Source organism: Medicago truncatula, chromosome 1, assembly GCF_003473485.1.
Source record: "Medicago truncatula cultivar Jemalong A17 chromosome 1, MtrunA17r5.0-ANR, whole genome shotgun sequence".
Lineage (NCBI taxonomy): Eukaryota > Viridiplantae > Streptophyta > Magnoliopsida > Fabales > Fabaceae > Medicago > Medicago truncatula.
The window spans coordinates 5841888-5861071 of NC_053042.1; the positions used below are offsets into that span (position 1 = coordinate 5841888).

At 33.0% G+C, this 19184-nt stretch overlaps 1 protein-coding gene across 3 annotated transcripts; it reads right to left on the reverse strand.

Moving 5' to 3' along the window:
• Positions 1–6083: 6083 nt before the first annotated feature.
• On the reverse strand, positions 6084–14691 carry LOC11428036 (trimethylguanosine synthase). 3 transcript variants are annotated; one of them, XM_024775349.2, is made up of 11 exons: positions 14515–14691; positions 14350–14423; positions 14157–14257; positions 12155–13182; positions 11618–11651; positions 11482–11536; positions 10910–11141; positions 9873–10008; positions 8451–8545; positions 7657–7780; positions 6084–6820 (listed from the first exon to the last, which is right to left on the reverse strand). In XM_024775349.2, the coding sequence occupies exons 1-11, from the start codon at positions 14595–14597 to the stop codon at positions 6758–6760; spliced, it is 2025 nt and encodes a 674-aa protein (XP_024631117.2). In that variant the 5' UTR covers positions 14598–14691; the 3' UTR covers positions 6084–6757. The 3 variants fall into 3 exon arrangements, with proteins under 3 accessions (XP_024631117.2, XP_003589174.2, XP_024631119.2); XM_003589126.3 differs by having other exon boundaries at positions 11482–11651; positions 14515–14690; XM_024775351.2 differs by lacking the exons at positions 14350–14423; positions 14515–14691 and having other exon boundaries at positions 11482–11651; positions 12155–12980; positions 13093–13182; positions 14157–14207.
• Between the last annotated feature and the right edge of the window lie 4493 nt (positions 14692–19184).

Sequence of the window (19184 nt, forward strand, 5' to 3'; positions counted from 1 at the left end):
CTCTCACATCACCATTAAACATGGAGGATGAAGATGAAGCTTGACTTTGATAGCTCTTTTTGTCCATATGACCACCCCTCATCATTTTAGATTCAATTTCAACAGTTTTGCTTGAATGAATTTTGCAGATTTTGATTTTCAGATTCAATTAAAAAAAATTAGGGTTTGCAATTTTTTGATTTGGGGAAGAACGTGACCCTTAATTATTGGAAGAAAATTTGGAGATTTTGGAGTGTAGATTACACATTGTAAAATTAGGGTTCCAATTTTATATATTTGGGGAAGAAATAGCCGTTGGAGAAGGAAGAGAGCCGTTGGGGAAGAAGAGCTATTTCCTGAAATTCAATCAACTTAGTCCTTGAAAATTTAGGTCATTATCGGCCAAATTAGTCCCTGCCTACGTTGCGTCTGACATGTGAGAGTTTAACGGTCACGTCAGCCCCGTTAACGCTCCGTTTGAACTGAAGGACTAACTTGATTGACATTTAACAAATTCAGGGATTAAATTGATATTTCGCATAATTGAGGGACGAAGTTGACCGACCCGTGAAAATTCAGGGACGAAGTTGATGATTCACTCGTTAAAAAACCTTTCTTTTTACATTTATTTTATTATTTGATGAAATTGATGTAGATCTCATTATTTTGTATAAAACTTGTTACATGACGGTGTAAAACTAGTATACACTTTCAATCTGCATGCCCATAAAACTAATACTTTTGAGTTGTATTTAATTTAACGCGTCATTGTCGTTTGACTAAAATGATATGTGATTCTAAAGTATATGATGAGGTAAGATAAGTTAAGCTAAGGTATGCAATGCAGGCATTTTTGAAGGACAAACAATGACTGATTGGAACGGAATAGATTCTATTTGTAGATGAGTGAACGTGATGGAGTTGGAGGGCATAGGGATGGTGTAGCTGGTTGGAACGGAATATGGTCTATTTGCTAGAGTTAGACTTTGTCATGTACTATTGTTTTACAATGTCTTTTCACATAATGTGTAGTAAGTACTAAATTATTGGTGTACAACAAATAGGATGGAGCTATGTGCTACATCAAATTTATGTAAGTGTAAATTGAAATTCCTCGATCAACGTAGAGGGTTTGAACTATCGTTGATGGAGAAATCAAAACCAATTGAAAGTGGTTTTTAGTTCTTGAATTCATTGCATTTCAACCTTACTTTTAATCATACTCGTGAAGTTGAAAGAGATACTATTTTTATTTTTATTTTACAATTTTGATTTAAAGACTTAACTACTCAATCTTTAGCATTTTGACGGTTGAAATGGTGATTTAGTCTCTATTTAAAGCTAAAAGGTTTAGTTATACGCTTACGGCCCATTTGATGCGCAGGATATGATAACACTATCATATCCTATTCAAATCCGCTGTCTGGTGCATGAGTAGGAAAGGATAAAATAAATCTATTACTAATCTAACACACGTGTGTTTTCTATTCATCAAAGAACCTTCATCGACTCCCACTCTCTCCTATTTTTACCTTCTACTTTTTCAGGTTTTCTCTTGCTGTGCGTTTTCAATTTCTTCCTCTTCCTGTTCCCAAATCCCAATCTTTCAATTCGTTTGTATTTCCTGTGCTTCTTAATTTTTGTTTCCAATTGATGTCAATCGATTCAATTAGTTTTATTCCTCTTCTTTATTTCAATTGATTCCAATCAATTAATTCCAATTGATTCGTCTTCTTCCTCTTCAATTATTTTCTTGCTTATTTTCTATAAAGCTCATTCTATGATTTATTTGAATGTTCCAGATAAATTTTTTATTTTTAAAAAATATATGTATTTGTTTCACAAGAATGATTGTCATTTAAATATAATATATTGTATTTCCTATCACGAATAACAAATGTGCACGAAACATATGATAGTATAAAATAATGTTATCTCTTGTACCAAAAAAAAAAATGTTATCTCTTTCTTATCATGTGTATACCAAACGTAAGATATGATAAGTGTTTATCATGTTGTTATCCTATTCTATCCTTATCCAGCTTCTAATCCTATCATGTCTTTATCCTATCTTGCGCACCAAACAGCCCTTTAAAGTTGAGAAGATGCATCAAAATAACTTGTTTTAATTAATATATTTGACTTTTAATTTAGTGAGTCTCATGAGTATTTAGACACATTTATGTCATTTGAATTTATTACGGTACTAATCACCACTCAAATATTACATCAAATTTACAATTTATCCATTAGTCAAAATTATGTAATTGAACTTTTTTAGGTTGTAGATCTCTTTTAACTTGGTTTCTTCACATATGTGAATAGAACATTTGTTAGCATTTATCATACAAATATTTATTGTCAAGTTGACTTTGTCTGTGTTATGAGAGCATAATTGTGATCATATTTGGTATTCAAGCACGGTCTTTCGGTGTTTTAGGCATGTTTTATTTTTATGTTGAATGATGATGCTAATTACCATTGACCGTGGAATTTGACTCCATATGAAATAACCCTTTTGCCTTGATTGTGTGCACTTGGACGGTGAATTACATGGGGTATTATTGTCTTTTGATTTAATTTGAAAAGCAAATGTAGTATTCCATGATAGTACTAATTATGATGATTATGCGATGCATGCAGTTTACTGTTAAGGATTCAGAGGTCCTACTTGATCGCCACTATAACTACTCATCCATTCTTTCCAACTTTTGATGTTAAAGTACGTAGGATTACTTTTTTGGCTCTCATATTAACGAAATTTTTAATGCATACAAGTATTGGTAAGGGGGGCCAAATCATTACACTACTTGCGTGCCTCATCATAACTAGAGTGGTTTTTTCTTCTGATTTTTACACTGATTGGTGTAAACAAACCTTGGTGATTGTCACATTGGTCAAAAGTGTTTCGTAACTTTTTATACAATGAAATTTGCATTTGTAGATTTGAATTCAAATTCACACGTCCTTTGTTAAGGACATAACAATAGGGGCCAAACTCAAATCCATCAAGTGCCTCATGATAAAAATATTCCTGGTTTTCTTCTACGGGAAATGTTAACCAGTGTCCCTGAAACACTAGTTAAAGTCTTTAAAATATAACTTATCAAAAAAATATGTGTAATTAATGCATTGGAAATTGAAATATTTAACTATTTTATAAAATATTTTCTTCTTTTGAATCCTTAAAGAGTGTCCCAGAAATACTCGTTAACAAGACTCTTATTTTATTGCTAAATATTGTAATGCAAACAAAAATGAAGAAGGAAAAAGAAAATAAGGGTAATATTTTAATTCTTTTTTTTTTTTTGAAATTCAACATCTTTGTATTAAGGAAACAAAGCATAGAAAGAGGAAACTAAAGAGTAAATAGAGTAGATGGTGAAATTGGTAGAATTAATAAATGTTGGTTATATTGATCTCTAGATAATAAAAAAAAATAGACAAATACACCCCTGAATTTGTTACACATGAGTCATTTTAATCCTTCCACGTGTTTTATTCTGTTAGAAGATATGTGATGGAGTTTAAATACATGTGTGTCACTTCCATGTGGACGCCACACTAGTCCGTGACAGGGACTTGCCCAAAAATAATTGCATGTAGACTAATTTTGTCTATGAATGTGAAATTACACATAATAATTTGACTAATTGTAAATTTTCAATAACTAATTTCTTCCATAGATATCTTCTAAACCCACTTTTGGATGTTCTGATGGAATTAACTTGGAACCTGCGAATGTGCTCATCTTTAAGGTCTTCAATTTGAGTGGATTAGTTTAACTTCTTAAAAAAAAATATAAATATCTACGTTGTAGATCTAGACGCATGAGTATCACGATCACTTAAATTTTTTTACATTATTATTAAGCATTTTGTCATTTATTCTATTAACTTTTATGTTATAAATTTATTCACAAATTCATCATTTTCGTTTGCTAACAAATACTTTAATATTTTCACTTCTTTCACTAAAGACTCAACAATGTTCATTAGCCTTGTATTTCACACCCCTTCACTTTCAAGGTCCTTTAATTAAAGATTCAACTTTGTCCATCAACTTTATCTCTTCTTAAACATCTTTACATTCATTGTCCTTTCTAAAGTTTGGAATGTTTTTTCATCCATGATACTTAGGACTCTCAATATTTCAAAACTCAATTAAAAAAAGTATACTCGTTTAAAAAAGAACAGGCCAAAGGCAATCATAGCCGAAAATGACAAAATGTGATCCTAAAAAATCATAATGTCGGTAGTTTTAGTATAAGTTGGGTATGGAGCACAATTTTCTTGTTCCCAAAAATTTAATTTTTGCAATCTATACTATGTATGAAAGGCAGAGAAAAGGAAAAGAAAAAAGAGATAAAAAAAAGTTTATTTTTGAGTTGCTATATCTGATGAAAATAACAGTGAACAATTTCCAGCCATATATTTCTGTCCCGACAAAATATCAGTTCTTTGGATCCATCATTTCTCCTTAGTTTTATTGATTTTTTAATTAATGTTTCCTATTTATATGCAGGAAGGATCGTGCATGTGATGTCTGATTCTGACATTTTATTTGGCAAAATTTAATGCATCTAGTCTAGTCATAACAATAGTTTCATTTGGAGAAAATGTAGCAAGATGCAATTAAGGCATCCATTACGTGATCTTTGAAGTTGAAGGGCATAGATAGAAAATCTTAATCAGCTTAACCAATAGTTTAATTAATAATTATTTCCTTAATAAGTAAATTGAGTTCAATCAACCATACACCGAAATATGTGAAGTGTGAACTCATATCCCATTCTAATTTCATGGAAAGGGACATGGGCTAGATCTACTCATGCTATTCTGGCAAATCTTCATTCACAAACTTCCTTTAATCTTGTTTGTGTCAAAATAATGGAGGATATTATTGTGATTAAATAAGTAAAAAGGGTGTTGATGATATATCAAGAAAATGATTTCAGCGCAGATTATGGAATGAAATTATTGAAAGTAGTGTTACTCTATTAAAAGTAGTGTTACTTGACCTTGCTCTCAAAAAACAAAAATTATCTTGACCTTAGTACTCACTAATAATCACCAAGTCTTTATTTGGATACGCAGTCGTAAAATCATTGTGGCATCGTGATTATGTGAAACTGTAAGTGGAACTTTTGTTAAAATTATGATGACTCGTTTTAATGCTTAATCACATTGTCCATCGAAACATGTACTAAGAATTTATATCTCATCTATGTTGCACAAAACAGGTCTAATTCTCTTTCAAATAAAATATCTTACCCTTTTCATGTTCTCAATAGATTGAATCAATTTAGTAAAATATGCTATCTTGAATAAATTTACTTAAAGTATCTAAACTGTTTTTTCATTTACTATACTCTATAAGGAGGATGCAGTTAAACTTCTTACACAATAGGAAAAGCTACCAGCTGGCAACTATTAAGACAAAAATAAGCCAATAATATTGGATACCCATCAATAGTTTTTTTGTTTAATATGCACAAACAAGTCAGTCTTGACCATATACAAAAAAAAAAATCGCTATTAGATCAATAAATCTCATCATATCTTATTTTATTCAATTGTAAGACTAATTGATCAAATGATTAAAAAAAACAAAATTGTATATAATACAAGACTTATCTCACTTCTGCGCACTATAAAATTGCCCCTCTGAAAGCATAAGTATAAAATTGCAATGATTCAATCAAGAAGTCCTAGCTTAACTGGCAAAATGCCGAAATTGTTAGGCCGGATGTCATGACCGGGGTTCGAATCCCGATACCTCCACTTGTGTATACTTGTGTATGTAAGTTTATAATGGCTTTGCCATTTCGTCTATCTACCCAAAAAAAAAAAAATTGCAATGATTCACAAGACAGAAACTGATCCTCATTCACAATGAGCCAAAATATGTGTGCTAGTACTTACACTTAGACCTCCTCAACACTCAGGGATGAAGATTTAATCATAAACACGTCCAACTCCATTTGCCATCCAAATGTTGTCAAAGTAATATGAAAGGATAATATAATATAAAATGAAATGAAATCAGCAAAATAAATATTACAAATTTTATTGTTTGAATTGTTTAAATTATAACGGACAGAATGAAGCCTAAAAATGTATTTCATTCAATTTCATCTAAATATCTTTGTTTTTTAGCCTCTAGCAATAAAACAATTATTTTATTTTATTCTACCCACAATATTACCAAAATAAGTTTTGTAGCCGGCAATCTATTTAGTTAATCTCTATGAGCCAGCCATTACTATTCTGTTCCCTTGCCTGATAAATACTGTACATACAATCAACAGACCATTCTCTCTGTCTGCACACCTAAAAGTTTTACACTGACTGCATTACATTTTGAATAGGATGAATAATTGCTACTGCCACATTCATGAAATTAAAAGTATGCTTGGATGGAGAGTTTTGAAAGGGAGTATTTTGAAGAGTTAACTATGTCTACATTTTGGTATATATATTTGAGATTCAAAAAAATAATATATGACAGATGGTCATATAATATTTAAATCACGCTTAATTTACTTTTAAAGAAATTTTATAGCTTCCTTAATTTACAAAATAAAAATGGACTCTCCCCTCCAAACTCATCTATCCAAACATGACGTGAGTTAGAGTTGCGCAGGAAAACATGTATAAAATACCAGAAGCATAACTTAAAAATATCTTCAGCTAGTCTTTGTTCTGGAAGGAAATGACCATCCTTGCTTGATTCACTTGTAGCAAAAGTGAATCTGTTTAACTCAGCACCCTCCATCTCATGTACGACTGAAATAAGCTGTGACTGCTTTCAATTTTCCATTTAAATGAACTTTCTCCACCTGGAACCATGATAGAAAAGTTAATTTACAACGGGAAAAGCTACCAACCAAAATGATGAAGTTATGCTGCCATATAAAACATATAATAAGTTCCCTATCTGTCAATATACTTCACATAAAATCACAAAAGGTAGCGTAGTACTGAAAACCATAGCACGCCTTGCTTTTTTCTTTTTTCTTTCTTCCTTATGTATACACGAGTGTTCTGTCCTCCTATTTTACATCTATGTCACATTTTAATTGTAACACCTTTAAGGTTGGATGTTATAATCATAATTTAGTTTTAATCAATTTTATACAATAAAACACTTAGCAGGCCCAAGCAGTTGAAGTTCAAACAAACTTACAAAGCTGTTTCGCCAGTATTGATGAAACAAAATGATATTAAGACTAGTGGCATGCATAGTTTCCAAATACATTTTTTCTTTACATTTTTAATTATAAAAAAAATTACCTTATTTTCACTTTACTTCTGATTTTCAAATATTTTGTCCAAGAAACAGTAAAATGTTTCTTGTTTGCAAAGTTTTGTGCAAGAAACTGTGAAAACTATTGCTTTTACGGTTTCACGTACAAAACTTTGAAATCAAGAAACAAAATAAAAACAAGGTCATGGTAAAATTAATGATTAGTGATTTGATCATGTTGAACCTTTATCTCAGTAGTATATACTAGTCCACAACACCCTTCACACTATAGACGATAAATTATTCATATTCAAAGCAGGACTTTGTCCGTCTCCCCATCCCTCATTTTTGTTCTAAAATGTTAAGAGGGTTTTTATTGATTGAATTTCCAAAATGAAGCATATCAAATAGACAGAAGGTTGAAATTACTTCTAGCGACCATGGTGGAGAGGCAGATAGCGATAACTCTGCCAATTGGTTGAAGTTGACATTTCTTGGAAGGAACATGGCAACTCTGGAAGCAATCTCCTTGGCAACATTGAACAGAGTATGTCTACACAAATGCAGCATTTAGTCAAAATGGGAAATTTTTGTATCTAACTATATATGCAGACAATACTTTTTTTGTATAAAATCTATGCAGCAAATACTTGTGCTATATGTTAATTGTGGATTGTAGAAAATAGCAGTTCGTTCAAATTCCACAATGCAGTAGTGCTATAGCACCGCTATAGCAGCTATTTCACAATATTATGTGCTAAATAACAATTTAACAATAGCGATTTCTTCAAATTCCGCTGTGCAATAGCGCTACATAGTTGCTATTTAACAACATTAATATATATAACTGGAAGATAAAATCAAAAGGAAAACTACTCAATCCGGTCTTGAATATAAGCAACATCAAAATCCATGTTTGATTACCCAAAGTACAAGTAAATTTAATTAATTCCACTATATTGAATTAAAGTATTCCTATAATACCCTTCAGTTAATTAAGGTCTTAATTTTCAATAACCATTTTATTCTGAGGGAACAAATTCCCATAAAGGACAATTTGGAAAATACTATTACTTTTTTTATTTTTTTGAAGAATATTACTTTTTTTTATTAATTTGAGAAAATAAAAATGAGATCAACTATTTTTCTTAAAGGGCGTGAGGTAGCTTTTGTTGTTGCTTATATACGAGAGCTGATGAAGTAAAAAACAAGCATCTACCTACCCATCATGCGGTCTAAGCATTGTCTTCATATCATAAGTCACAACCTTGGAATAATCCGGTCCACCCCAAGGTGGAGATAGGAAGACAGTGTCAGCCTGAAAGAAAATACAGTTAGTAATCAACTATCCCAAAAGTATATGTTGTTAGTATAAAGCCCAAAATGACTTTCATCAATATTTTGGAAACGCGCTTTGGAAGTAGAAATCACATATGGGCCCACCCTAACCTCAGGCATGCATTTTAAATTTAATTAGAAGAGTGGGGACAGTAAGGATTTGATCCTGGAGACCTTGATTGTCAAAGAAGCGTACAAATTACACAAAAAACCAACCATACTAAAAGCATAAGCTATAATGAGGAATGGGAAATAATGGTGTCTGTTATCATAATTAACACATTTTAACTGAAGTTTTAGAATTGTAGATCAGATTATAAATAGCTAAATAGTTATTGCCTCCTAACTTGATTTGAAGGAAAGAGCATAATAAACAGAATCAGCCATGACTAGAAAGTAGAAACACGTCACATGGAACTCTTGGGATAGGAAGATACACACCAAAGTTTAGTTAGAAATACTGATTATTATGATAGACATTTTTAATAGAGAATATAGCCCAGAAAAAATCTTTGACCAGAAGCAGTGGAAATTTTAAACAGTGCATTTAGCCTAAATGCAACAACTAAGTCATAGAAAGAAGAATTGATGGAGCGCGTTAGGAACCAGAGAAATTGAAATGAAAGAAAGATAGAAAGAGTCAAGCGTATGATTGAAAAACTGAAAGAAAATAGAGAATATAATTCTTCACAGAGGATCTCTCCTTTCATCACAACAATCAAAGGTCCATAACTATCCTATTTATATATGGTATCCCCTCTAACTAACCAACTGCCCTGAATAATCATAAGTTCATAATTACTATAACTCCCTTATATCCTTCATCCAAACATAACATATCTGAAATCGATTGCTTGACAACATCAGTACTGCTCATCTAGAAATAAACGGTACGGTAATGGTAACAAATGAGCCACTCATGTGCTCCCCCACCCCCAATAAAATATTGTTTGATATAATGTATATACCTGACATCCCAGTTAATAGAATCATTTGATTTTCAAGGAATTTTAAGAGAGATGATAAACAGGGAGATCATGATCATCAAGAGGATACAGATGAGGATAGATTATGTCCAATAAGCAACAGCGAATAGCACAAATATTACCTAGGTTTGTTAAAGTTAGGCAGAGGCAAAAGATCACAATTAGACAGATAAAGACAGTACAAAAACCTGAAGTTTTCCGCTTGCTTTTCTAATGCTACCCCTATTTTAAAATATCCAAAATATATGAGACATGGCTAAAGCATGTCAATTATGTCATCAACTCCTGTGGGCAAAACATGTAAAAAGGAAACTTTAGCACCTTTAACTTTGGTGCCAAGACGAAGAAGTCACCAGCAATGAAGTCAATTTGATCATCCACTCGATAAATAGCAGCATTATGCCTAGCATAGTCAATCTTCAATGGATCAATATCAATTGCAACCACATGTCTGCACCTGTAACATCAAATAATTCATTGCCCTGAATAGAATTAATAATCATTTTCAAAGAACCTTCTCCGAGAAAGACTCAAGTATTTGACCAATATAACAATGTTATACCTACAAATTAGATTAGTCATCTTGAATATTGTTTTATCGTGAAACTACAGAAATGACCCAACATGAATCACTTGTCTACATAAAACAAGAGATTTTGTTATCATTTTATCCGTTTATAATTAAGATTTATGTGAACGAATATTGGTAATTACTAGACTAAACTAAAGTGGAATATAATACATATAAACTAAAGACAAGGAGGAGGACAGCATGAATGATGGATATATGCTAATAATGTCTGATGCAAGTGTACAATCACACAATTTATACATAAACAAATACTGCTCAAAGAATGGTGCAATTAATAATAATTAAATTTGGAAATTACCAGGTGAACAATCCAATCAGAACAAACACCATTGAGTGAAAACAAAAACATTGTATACATCAATATTAAATCCAGTAAAAGAGTGAAGAGTGGTGTTGCAGCGATAAACAATCCATTGAGATTATGAAGGCAAATCCATTGAGAACATGAAGGCCCTCATATAGGTTGATATCGTTATACTGAACCCAAAGCAAGTTGGAACACATTGTGTATAAATGTGAGTATACCAACGAACCCAAGAATATATTTACTGTTTCTCCCTTGCTATGGTATCTTCTTATTCAAATTGCCATAAGCACAGATTAATCTTAACTAACCAAATAATTTTTTTGTTCTTCCTTGAAAAACATCAATTATTTCCGAGTTTGGTGAATACAATACAACTCATTAACATTATTCATCACAATAACCAAAAACAAGATGAATTTATCAGCTATAACACATGACTAGTTAATACCCACTACTCACCGTTGTGCAAATTGGATGGCATTCCCACCAGCGCCGGTGAAACAGTCAATTAATGTGCCGCCTGCACAACGTGATGCTTGATGATGTGCAATAATCTCTGGAGTGACAGAAAACCATCCTTCCTCGTCCATTTTTACACCATCGTCAAATCTAGAGAATAAAATATACCTCTGACACCAATATTTTTCAATTGTTGCAGAATAAGCTTCAGGCATTTTTTGAAATTCGAGATCTGCAAAATGAAAAATGTTTATTGCAATGATATTGCCATCAACTTTGAACAACATATGGCAGCAACTGCACAAAACCTATATGCAGGCATTAATATCTAGCGTTACATTGGCATGTTAGATATTATCAATCTGCATCTATCCAGTATTCTAGCTATTTAACTACTACAACAGCAAAGTACTCATATAAGCATCTGTCAAGCGCTATATATGTTAGTCCTTAGAAAATATTGTCATAAACTTGGAACCAGTTAACTTAGAGATTCATTAGAATAGCAACATTGTGCAGAAGGCAGACATGCGGTAGAAGCAGTTTCCAATAAAAAAACATTGATCTCATACCTTCAGTTTCATAATATAATTTCTTCCGCCTGTGTTTTCTTTTCACTTTCTTTTCCTGTTTTGACATGAAAGGATCAGATTTACTATCCAATTCAAGCGTATCAATTACCATGTATTCCGTTGGTGTATGATCAACCTCTGATGTTGCTTGACTGCATTTATTGTTAGAGCTGCAAAACATGTAGTTTGTTAGGGGAGCAGATAAACATACATAATCAGAAAGCTGGTTTAGACATCCATTTTCATTTTATTTTTCTTGGTAGAATCGTAACCAATCATTGGCCTCCCCCTACAAGCTTAAAGCTTTTGGGGGATTTGGTATGCAGCATCACACCAAAGCCTTCTGGTTTTTATTCTTCCCAATGATCTTCCAAAAAAGAAAAAACTTAAGCTACAATTACTGGACCTGTGATGCTTTGTTCAAGCTTAACAACTCACAGCTTTCACCTAAAAATTCAAAGTCTTGACATTTTCTAACTCTTTAATTTGCTTTTAACATTGAAAGGCTTTATCGAGCAATGTATATGAGCTGTCTAGGAAAACTTTGGTCCATCACTTACATTGCTATTTGCAAGCTTGATAACTAGTCAAGAAAAATCTGCTGCAGTGTAAAATAGTAATGGATGTTTCATTTATACTTGAAGTAAATCTAAAAGTTTAGAACATAAAATACCTAACGACATGATCCAGGGTATTTGATACAGAACAGCGTGAAACTCCACCGTTGCAACTAGTTCTCTCAAGATTCTCATCTGAGGGATGATGAAGAAATTGGTCTTCGCTATTTGTAGCAATATCAGAGACCAAATTTCCAGCAGCGACTCCAATCTCAGCTGAATACTCTTCATGTTGATTTCCTGATAAGTTCTCGTCTACCAAGGTTTCTTCAGGTTGTTTGATGCTGCTTTGTGTTTCACACTCCTCTGATGACTTTAGAGTTTCACTATCATCTAATTCAGTACACCCACCAAATGCAAGATGCTCCATCCCTGGGGGTGGGTCCCATGTAGAAGTGTCTGTTTTGACGTTGTAGAAGTATCTTCTCCCATAGAAAGTATCCCATAACACCATCCAATCTCCAAATACACCACAATCATTTGATCCATCAACTCTGTCACATGCAACCCCTTCCAAACTCATGGGAAGCGATTCTGATTCATTAGCTGGTGGCTGCCAAGTGGCAGCACCATCGTCATTGCAAATAGTCTCGCAGTCTGTATTTTTGCAAACAATTGGTGAAAGTTCTAAACATTCATTGTCAACTTCACCCAGTTCTATCCCACAAAAACTGACACCGGCACCTGTTAAATGGCTTCCAGCAGAGATTCCAGTATTTGAGGCATATGCAATTTTCAAATCGAAGTCACTATTCTGGGCATCATTGGTTTCTGCATTATTTATACTATTAATTTTCTCCTCGGAAACACCATTAGTGAACCCGGTGCTGCATGTTGAATTATCTCCTTCACCGGAGACAGATTGGGCCATGTCAACTTCCGCTGCACCATCACAGTAGGATGATTCACTTTGGCCCAGCATTGATATACAGGATACTGAACTGTTAGTTTTATCATGAAATTTAGCAAGAGATATAACCTCCTCTGCACTCACTTCTTTTAGAGTTTCATCAACCGGGTTGCTACAAGTACGTGGCTGCTTGGAACGTGCACCCTTCTTTTTGCCTTTTACTGGTCCACATTTCTATGACAAGATAGACCAACATATGATTGATAGCACGTCTTAAAGTAATAATCTTATATATACAAAGAGCAGGGCATGAATGATAGAAGAGAAAGGGTGTTGATGCTCATTCAACAAGAGAAAAGACAATATTTGCTATTATAAAACTAAAACTATGGCTTTTCGATGTGTTTTGAATAACTTATATGAGCTTATCTTATATGACGTATTCATTTGTGTATGTGCTTGGAAAAGCTTATAAAAATAACCTGAGGTATAATAAGCCTATAAATTGTTTTCAGGTTATGCTCATAATCTCCCTAAAATTGCTTATAGAAACAACCTATACACAAGTGCTTAATTAAGTTGTTTGCCCAAACACCCCCTTTATAGTAATAATTTAGACAATCACTGTATAAACAAGACCTATAAATATTATTGAATTTATTGCAAAGCTAAATTATCAACAATCAAACCTTAGTATTTTTTATTATCAGATTGTGGACTTCGAATATTTTCTTAATCAAAACTAGGGCAGGCGAATAGCTAAGCTCATTTGTGAGCTAGTAATAGCTTGGTTCACTTGTCTACTGAATGAATCACTTGAATAAAATATGCATTTGGTTTTATTTTTGTAACAAATAAACTGGTTTCTTTAATTAAATATGTAAAAAATATTGAGACACTAATCCAAGCCTGGCTCACTACCTAAGTTTTTGGGCAGCAAAGACTAATTGAGCTCGTTACCAAGCTGACAGCTAGTGAGCTCAGAGTAGCCCAATTGGAGCCAGTATATGTAGTGCATGTTTGGAATCACTGTGAATTAGACGAAATCACGATGACATCATGATTTTGTTGAAGTTTCAAAATGTAGTGTTTGCTAAAACCACATTGCCACATCGTAATTCTGTGAAACTCAGCGCGGCAATCCAAACATACACTAAATCATAATATCAGGAAAACAGTTTAATTTGTATAAGTATAACTATAAGTACCTCATTCTTTGCCTGAAAGGAAAGAGGGAGACCCAATTCATTCATTTGTTTACTCAATTCCAAATCCTCGGGAAGAATAATAATCTCACTCTGACTCCAATCTAAAAAACAAAAACAAAATGCAAAAACCTTTCATTTTCATTGATTAATTAATCAGTGAAAAATAAATAAGTAAAGAATGAGAAGCACTAGCCAGGAATGGGATTTGAATCGTGATTGTTATTCTGATCAGCTTCAAACGATGGTTGAACTTGGAAGCCATCGTCCCTGTAAAAAGAAGAAGGGTAAAAAGGTAAATGAAACGTAATTGTTGCAGAGAGAGAGAGAAGAGAAAGTGAATGAAGAGTGAGTTAGTTACCAGAGAAAGACTTGGGTAACGTTGAAGAGAGAACCGAGGGATTGAATAGCGGCGCCTTCATAGTCGGAGTCGGTGATCACCATATTGACTACGGTCTCTGGCTACCACCTCTCTCAAACCGGAGCGCGCCGCTTTCTTTTGTAAATCTCCCTACAAATTCAAATATTTATAGTGATAACCGATAAGATAGATAGTTACAGTAATAAGTTAGCTTGTTGAATTTATATTGTTTGATAAAATTCACTGATGAACTATCTTGTAAAAAAAGAAGACATAAACTTGATGTATTTAATGAATATTTATTTTTTTACGATTAATATTACAATGGTAAAATTGAGATAAATTATTATAAACTATTACTTTTATGCTATCAGCTATTTGGATTAGTTTATCAAAAAACGTAAAATAAATCAAGTTTGTCATAAAACGAGCAATATGATATGCTCGTGAACAGGGACGGACCTAGACATTGGAGTTGAACACAGGACATGCAAATCATGCACAAGACACATACCGCTAGGTCAAGAATGAAACTCTGATATCTAAACGACTTATATTATATATAATAATTATTTAAGTCGGCCCTTGCTCATGAACAAATTTTATAATAATCTATCAAGCTTTTGAAGAGGTATAAAACAAGGGAAATGCCAACGAGTATCATAAATGCACTCTTTAAAGGTCTAAAATATTAAGTTAATGATCTTGTAACTTTGAAACTTTTGAATTGAATGCATTAGAAATTGAAGTGTTTGACTTTTTAGAAAATAATTTCCTAATTATGAATACTTAAAAAATGTCTTGAGGGTACTCGTTAGCAAGACCCATAAAATAATGGTCATGCTAACTTGTGCCCTTATGGCACATGTTAAACAACCTAAAAAGAGCAGTTTTGCATTGAAAAACGTAATATGTCAACCTTTAAGAAGTTGAATGCACAACTTTTGATATGTATATTTTTATAATAACTTCCTTAACATATGTCCTTGAGGGCACAAGTTAGCATTTGTCATAAAATAAGGCAATTTCTATGGTACACTCGATAATTTTGAGTGTATCGGTACACCCGTGTATTTAAATGAATAGTTTAATGATTTATTTTCTTTAGAAAAAAATATTTTTTATCATTTATAATTATAATAATTATATTTTATTTTTCAAAAGTGTCGGCAAAGCAAAATTCAATTTTCTTTAATTTTTATTACTCATAATAGTGAATATTGATTATTTTTTTCAATAAAATGTTAAAAAATTTTAGTATAATTCTTATAAAAAATGAAATGATGTTTTTCTTATGAGATAATATTTTCTAAGATATAAAAGTCGATAAATATCTCTTTATCACATTAAAATTATCGTTAACTTATAGATTTATGAAATAGGTGTACTGATACACCTTAATTGAAGAGTGTACCGTAGAAACTCCCATAAAATAATACTCCCTCCGGTCCTTTATACAAGAAACAAAAGACATAAAACATCAAGACCAAGGAAATACATTGAAAATAGTCATCTTCATTTAATACACTTCTATATTAAAAAAAATTCATGAATACCCCTAAATTAATTTCTCTTTATTCCACTAACTTATTTACTTTTAATTTTCTCTCTCATAATAAATAAGGACACAAATGAAATTTATCTTCAAACATACTTGAAACTTGGTCAATCTTCTTATAAAAAGGACCAAAAAAATTCCCACTTTTGTTTCTAATAAAAAGGAACTGAGGGAGTAGTAGTTATTGAGCATGAATTATTGATGCAAAGATTCAAAACATTAAAGTTATTTTCACTTCTAATGAAAGTAAACTTTTATTTATGGGGAACCCACTTGGATTGAAAGTGGATCAACTTTTTCCCCTCATTCTCTTCTTCGCCATCTTTCCACAATTCTTTTTGTCCCTCTCTTGATTTTTTGTATGTTTTCTCTCTTTTGATCGTATCTTTAAAATTTAGAGAGATGAAGATGCAACTTGTAGAATGAGGGGAAGGAGAGAATGAGACGGTCCACATATCAATTAACTTGGTTTGAGTGTTGACTTGAAACCTTAGAATGTGTTCATCATAAGGTCTCAGGTATGATCTTTCTCGATGTCAATTTTGGTGGACAAGTTTGACTTCCTCGAAGTAAAAAAGGTTTGTATTTGTGAGTTGACGACTTAAACTTTCCACACTGTTAAATGAAACCAAAAAAAAAAGATGGAGACTCGTTATACCATATCAACAAAGAAAAAGAAAAAACAAACTTGTGGCTCATTACACTAATATTTTCTTATGATTATTATTATTATGCTTTATCGTTTTTCGAAAAAATAACATAAGAAATTTGTAACAATTTTTTGACTCAAAAAAGTTGTTTAAGGGTTGTCTTCTTTTGATCACATGATGGATGGAAAAAGATGCAAAAATGATTGCAATAGCAAGATCCCGAACACTAACGAGTTTCACGGTTCAACAATATCCAATGCTTGTGGTCATGTGGATGCAGCAATACAACTACCACCTCCACATTAAAGATGGAAGATCGTTCGGTTCAACATTCCATTAACAAGGGGATTCCCTTAAAGCTCCATGTCGTTGACATAATCAATCGCCTCGAAAGACTTGTACTGATTTATTGAACAACAATAAAAAAATGGTTGGAAAATATAACCATTTGTTGGCTAGGGTGATGGACTGACAAATCAAAATCCAGATCATCATTGCATCTTACCTGGATGTCACAAGACGATGTTCAAAAACCTTTAGTTCTTGAGGAAACAAGAAAATATGTTCAGGGTAACGACAATCTTGAGTGTCGTAAGGACCACAATCTTCATCAACAAAACAATCACCATAAGAAGCATAAGCTTAAAGATACAAAGACTCCAAAATCTGAAGGATCAAAGATTCCACTAAGACGCGAACAACCATCCCACTGTCAATATGAAGGTGGTAACAGAGGAAGAAATAATCATCCCCCACTTCGTTTAGGCAATGAAGGTGGCGGATGGGGTAGTTATTCTCCTTGTGGGGGTCCAATGTTTGTCATCATTGTCGTTCCTTGCTCAAAAGGACACATCAACACACATACCTATATCTTTAGAATCCTCTTATTTCGAAGACGGCCTCTTCAAGTATGGATAATTACTAAAAGGATTAGCGAGTATCCATTGCCTCGGTCCTTGTAGAAATTATGAAGTATGGATTCCTACAAAGGTTTGACAAATTCCGATTAGCATAGGAATAACTTAACATTGTCTTAAGGGTTAATTGTTCATCCACACTATAAAGAAGAAAGATATGGCATGGTTCAGGGGTCTTACCCTCTCATTCCATTAATAACTCATTAAAATTGCATATGCAATTTACAACACAATTCATAAAATCATAAAAACATCTGAAATTTGATGTCTCACTAGTGTCTCTTTGCATGTGAAAGGAGAACCACTTAGGCACTACTTATACATGCTTAGAAAGGAAATAGTCATAGTTAGAGGAGTTGACGACATAACTAAAGTGTTTTTGTTAGAACAAGACCTACTAAGAGGATATAATACTTGAAAATTGAATCACAAAGGCAACCTTTTCTTCAATGAATCTCTTGTCTATGGTGAGAAATTACATACAGTATATAGAAAATTTTAGCATCACACAATAAGTGTTGGGATAAAGATCATTTAGATGAAGGACGATGAGAAGGTCGAGGATTACTAGGAAAATACTATAAGTATACCTTGTTGAACATGTCAAAGAAACACATTATACACGATTGCGTGAATGCATAGTTCAATCAGGGGAGAATATTGTTCCTTGAGGTATTTGAATGATAGATCGACGTTAAAAATAGAAAGCATTGCAAATTCCATAGGAGTAATTGATACAACACGGAGAATTGTACTCAACTCAAATACGACATTGAGGCCCTATCCAAGGCGGTAACATCGGATACACAAACAAAATTATGAAGTATAAAGATAAGTCTGTCTGGTGTTGTTTGGCGCAGTCTGATTCATGCTGTTTGGAGGCAGTGCTCGGCTGTCAGTTGGTTTTTTCATTTAGCTGTCTGTTTTTGTTTCATGTCTTTTAGCAGTAGCAGTTGTTGTGTTGGGGATGCTTCTGTTTTGGCTCCCGCGCCTGTTTTTGGTGTTTGGTTTTGTGCCTTTAGGCCTTATTGTATTCCTTAGCCTTTCTGCACTTCTCGTGCTTGGCAATTAATATATATGTTGTTTAAAAAAAAAAAGAGCACAAACACGAAGGGTTTTCTATACACCGTCTAAAAGAAAAACATGAACAAAGGGAAATAATTGACAATGGTAGTAGCCACCAAAGGAGTCTAAGTTAACCTGCGACATCATCATCCTCAATCAAAGACGAACAAACTCTTTCGAGAAGTCAATTTATTCGAAATTGTTATAATGTGTGAGAGTTTTTCACCACAACAACGTTAATTAATGGAGGACAAACACTATCTCGGCAAATTGGAATGGGGTTAATAAAGAGGAAACTCCACAAATTGGTTGTAGCCGAAGAAGACCCTCAACCAACCTGTATGGTCAAGGGAAACTCGGGGAATATCCATTGGCTTTATATGAAGAAGAATTACCCAAGAGAATTTCGAATCAACCAACTTTAACTAAATTTTCACTTGGGGATATGGAAGGGAAACATATCACTTGGCCGAGGACTTG